Source organism: Puntigrus tetrazona, chromosome 8 (genome assembly GCF_018831695.1).
Source record: "Puntigrus tetrazona isolate hp1 chromosome 8, ASM1883169v1, whole genome shotgun sequence".
Taxonomy (NCBI): domain Eukaryota; kingdom Metazoa; phylum Chordata; class Actinopteri; order Cypriniformes; family Cyprinidae; genus Puntigrus; species Puntigrus tetrazona.
The window spans coordinates 5,205,215-5,209,016 of record NC_056706.1 but is presented as its reverse complement, the minus strand read 5'-3'; the positions used below and the strand labels follow the sequence as shown (position 1 = coordinate 5,209,016).

The 3,802-nt window shown below is 35.7% G+C and overlaps 2 protein-coding genes across 3 annotated transcripts in view; one reads left to right on the top strand and one right to left on the bottom strand.

The window, feature by feature from the left end:
• LOC122349937 (intraflagellar transport protein 81 homolog) overlaps positions 1 to 491 on the bottom strand; it is a 17,951-nt gene extending 17,460 nt beyond the window's left edge. For both annotated transcript variants that reach the window (XM_043246078.1, XM_043246079.1), the window contains exon 1: positions 88 to 491. In XM_043246078.1, the coding sequence (XP_043102013.1) occupies positions 88 to 231 (144 nt within the window). In that variant the 5' untranslated portion in view covers positions 232 to 491. The remainder of the gene's footprint in view (positions 1 to 87) is intronic.
• Positions 492 to 1,562: 1,071 nt separating this feature from the next.
• The window catches only part of LOC122349940 (formin-binding protein 1-like), an 11,703-nt gene continuing 9,463 nt past the window's right edge, over positions 1,563 to 3,802 (top strand). Inside the window, exons 1-2 of the mRNA XM_043246081.1 lie at positions 1,563 to 1,858; positions 3,526 to 3,641. Coding sequence (XP_043102016.1) covers positions 1,784 to 1,858; positions 3,526 to 3,641 — 191 coding nt within the window. The 5' untranslated portion in view covers positions 1,563 to 1,783. The remainder of the gene's footprint in view (positions 1,859 to 3,525; positions 3,642 to 3,802) is intronic.

Genomic DNA, 3,802 nt, shown 5'->3' with positions numbered 1-3,802 from the left:
TATTGTTATATATTATATTATTATACTTAGAAAAGGTTGCTTATTTTACTTCGCTTTTTTATTAATAAAGATAACATTTTCACTCACCTTTGGATCAATTTCAGCCAGAACATCGTTTAAAGTCTGCAGCAACTGCATTGGCTCCAGAGAGTCGAATGTAATGAGATTGAAGTTTTTCTTAAAAGGCTCTCTGTTGAGCTGCTCTACGATAAATTTGAGCTGTTCGCTCATCTTGGAGGGTTCGTGGATTTCAAACTTAAAAACAACCTCGCCTGATTGCGATGTTTAGACTTTTCTCAACTAACGTTAGCTAATTGTCGAGCTAATTATCGATGTATTACGTTAGTTCTCTGGCCGATGTCACAGAGTGTCGTTTTTGATTTGACTTTAGCAAAATTCAAAAGGATAAATACTTGCATTCGCCGTGCAACTGCGAGTGCCGTTAACACATCAACAAAATCTGCCTAGGAACCGTTGTCACGCAAGGCCTGGTTGCTACCAGGAAGTTGGTCATCTGAAGAGATTTCTCGTTTTTTAAAATAAAAGTCTTTAAAAATATTTTTCATGTTTCTGAACTATAAAATATTAATAGAATAATAACAATAATACTTGTTTAGAGAAAATACAAAAAATCATAAATGTAACACATGAGAAATAATACATGAAAAAAATTTCAATTACTATCATAATCAATCTTTAATCTTTCAGAGTATCAATCTCTGTGGATTACAGAAATGTGTCAGTGGATCGTTTTATTTCACTTTTATTTATTTTATTTAGTTCAAAATATCCACTTGTTACTAAATAACCAGCCTGAACTCACAAATACTTAACTTACAAATTAACTTATAAATAAGACTTGTAAGTATCTGCAATGACACGTTAAGTAGTATTTAAAATATTGACAATTTTACCTTTAGATCCAGAGGGTTCATATATAAATTGTACTGAACACTACATATTGACCTGATAAGCATCTTTTTTTTTTTTTATCTTGTACCATTTTTATTAGCATCACAGTTATCATCATCATTATTTATATATTCAAGTAATAATAACGATGATGATAATAATAAATGTTTATTAGGTTCAAATTATTATTATTGTTTATTTTATCATTATTATTAACTTGTTATAAATTACAAATTATTTTAAAAGTTTGTTATAAATGTGTTATTATTATCATTTACTAGTTATGAGTTACACATTATCAAAAAAATAAATAAAAATGTTACAACTGTTTTCTGTATAGAACTTAGGTTGTTGTTGGTGTGTATTTTTTTTATTTATTTTTTTAATTAAAATTTTTTATTTTACAAAAGCAGATTTGTACGCTATACAGGCACTAAACCGAACAGCTAGAGAACAGCTAGTAAAATAGATTTTTTTTTACAGTCGAATTGGGACAAAGAAAGAAATGAAATGAGGGGAAAAATAAAACATTAAAAAAATCGTTCCCATTAATTTTCCTTTGTGTTCGAATGTGTCACGAATGCACTAACACACATCTTCGCAGTTTATCTGTGAGTAACTGGTGTTGTGAGGTGGATTTGGCGCTGCGTGCTGCTCTGCGCGTGGCCGTCTAGCTCTGTCTGAGGCGCGTGAGTGCACGGGTACATAGGCATTATCTTCATTTCCAGTTTCATCGGCAAATTACAGAATGCGGAGGTGAAAACGGACGGACTCGCCGATCGAGGCACGAACCCTTGACGGTATATGCCGGTACCACACCAGTTGGTGTTATTTTTCTTATCTGAAAGCCGGTTCTGAGCGAGAATCACGCATGCATTCAAACAGAGGATTATCGCGGAGGAACTGCCTTGAAACCATGAGCTGCAGTTGGGGGACGGAGCTGTGGGTGAGTACAGCCGCGAGACACTGAGGCGAATGCATCTGCAAGATATTAACCGATATAGTGCACAAAATGTTTAGCATCTTCATTACCAGTGTGCATATGGCCATTGGTATTAGATACATAGCCCACCGCGCCACCCATTTTACAGTGATGCACATCGCAGATTCCAGCTACTGTTACTGAAATCTTTCATTTAGCGCCGAATCTTTTTCATGCACGTCCAGATATTTTATGCAAACAAATGCATGCTCTCTAAAGCCCGTTTAAGGCAATTATTAGCCATCAGCATTGACTAAATACCCTGGATGGCAATAATCCTGGGCTAATACTGTCTTTAACCACATGCAACTGAATGAGGCTGGAGCAGGTGCACAGGTTATTCCCATACATGTCCTTTTTTTAGCTTTGATGTTGCAATGTGTACGCAAGAAAGTAATGGCGTGATATTGTCTCACCGCACGTTACAGCTTCTATTATGATCTTAAATATTTCATATTTTCAAGACTGTCCGTTGCTGGCTGTAACATCATGCAACCTTAACCTAGTAACAACACCATAATGTAGGATAAAATATTCAAGGTTGTGTAGCCTGTGGTTTAACATCTGGGCTGTTCATCAAAACATTTAGACCATGCAAGTTTCCACTTAATCTTAATATGTTGCAATTTGCTTAGAAGAGACCGGGGAATTTGGAAATATGGGGTAAATCGTAACCATGAAATAAGTTATGGGGTGAAACCATCTTAAATAGCCACCACCCTCTTCAGGTGACACTAGAAGCTTGTAAGCCTTTGTAAAATATTACGAGGGTAATATTTCAAAAGGATTTATAGGACCAAAACCGAGTTTGATTTGTGGTCATGTTAATGGATGTTAAGTGACAGAACTTGTGTCATCTGAATCAGCAAGTTTCATTTAATCTAATTAAAAGCCTTACATCATCGCATTTATACGATATGGGATGGTATAAAAGTTATTTAAACAACCACACTGAATTACAGCATTCATACACGAGTTGATATAACAACAATGCCCCCGTAGTTGACTATAATTAATAATTTAATAAGGAAAAGTTACACTTTTCACACGTTTAAGACATTGTTCATTAAACGCAAATGTTGCAGTGGATAAAACAGTTAAATAACTAACAATAAGCAATAGGGCCGATCGTTATTCAGATTGGCTATTCGAATGGTAAAATGCTCTATAAGCTCTATTATGGATGTCACAGGAGATTCAGATCGATATGTTTTGTAACAGTAACCTAGCGGTTAATAGGTTTCAAAACAAGTTAAATGCTCCGTGATGGATGAAGTTTGTACTGTGTATATAGCGATAAGAATTAGGCTTGTTACGGCTGGAGGGCCAGCAGTGCTGAATAATGGATCTGACACATCGCCAATGTCAGAGAATACTGCAAACTCATGAAATTATATGGGATGGCTTTCATTCGGAGGGTATTTTGATATCTCTCCTTTGGGCCCTCTTTCGCAGTTATATCAAATCCATCAGAGGCAAAATCTATAATTTCTATCTCCTAAAGTGTTCCGTTGGCACCCTACCTTCATTGCAATTTCATATTTTGTCAACGCTATATGAACGCGAGACGCTTTAAAGGGTTAGTTGGTCGCACGTTAACTTTCGGTCGGGTGTTTTTTCGTCTTTTGCAGGATCAGTTTGATAATTTGGAGAAACACACTCAGTGGGGCATTGAGTTTTTGGAACGCTACACCAAGTTTGTGAAGGAGCGGTCTGAAATTGAACTGAGCTATGCTAAACAGATCAGGTAAGATAAAGACAAATCTGTGGCTCATATTTGTGGTTCTTTAGTTTAAGGCAATGTTAGGATGAAATAGATGTAAAGTGCATCTCCACGGTAATATATATAAAAGTAAATATGAATGTTTTAAAAAGCATCGATTCTGAAACAGCTTGGGTTTCAGCTGT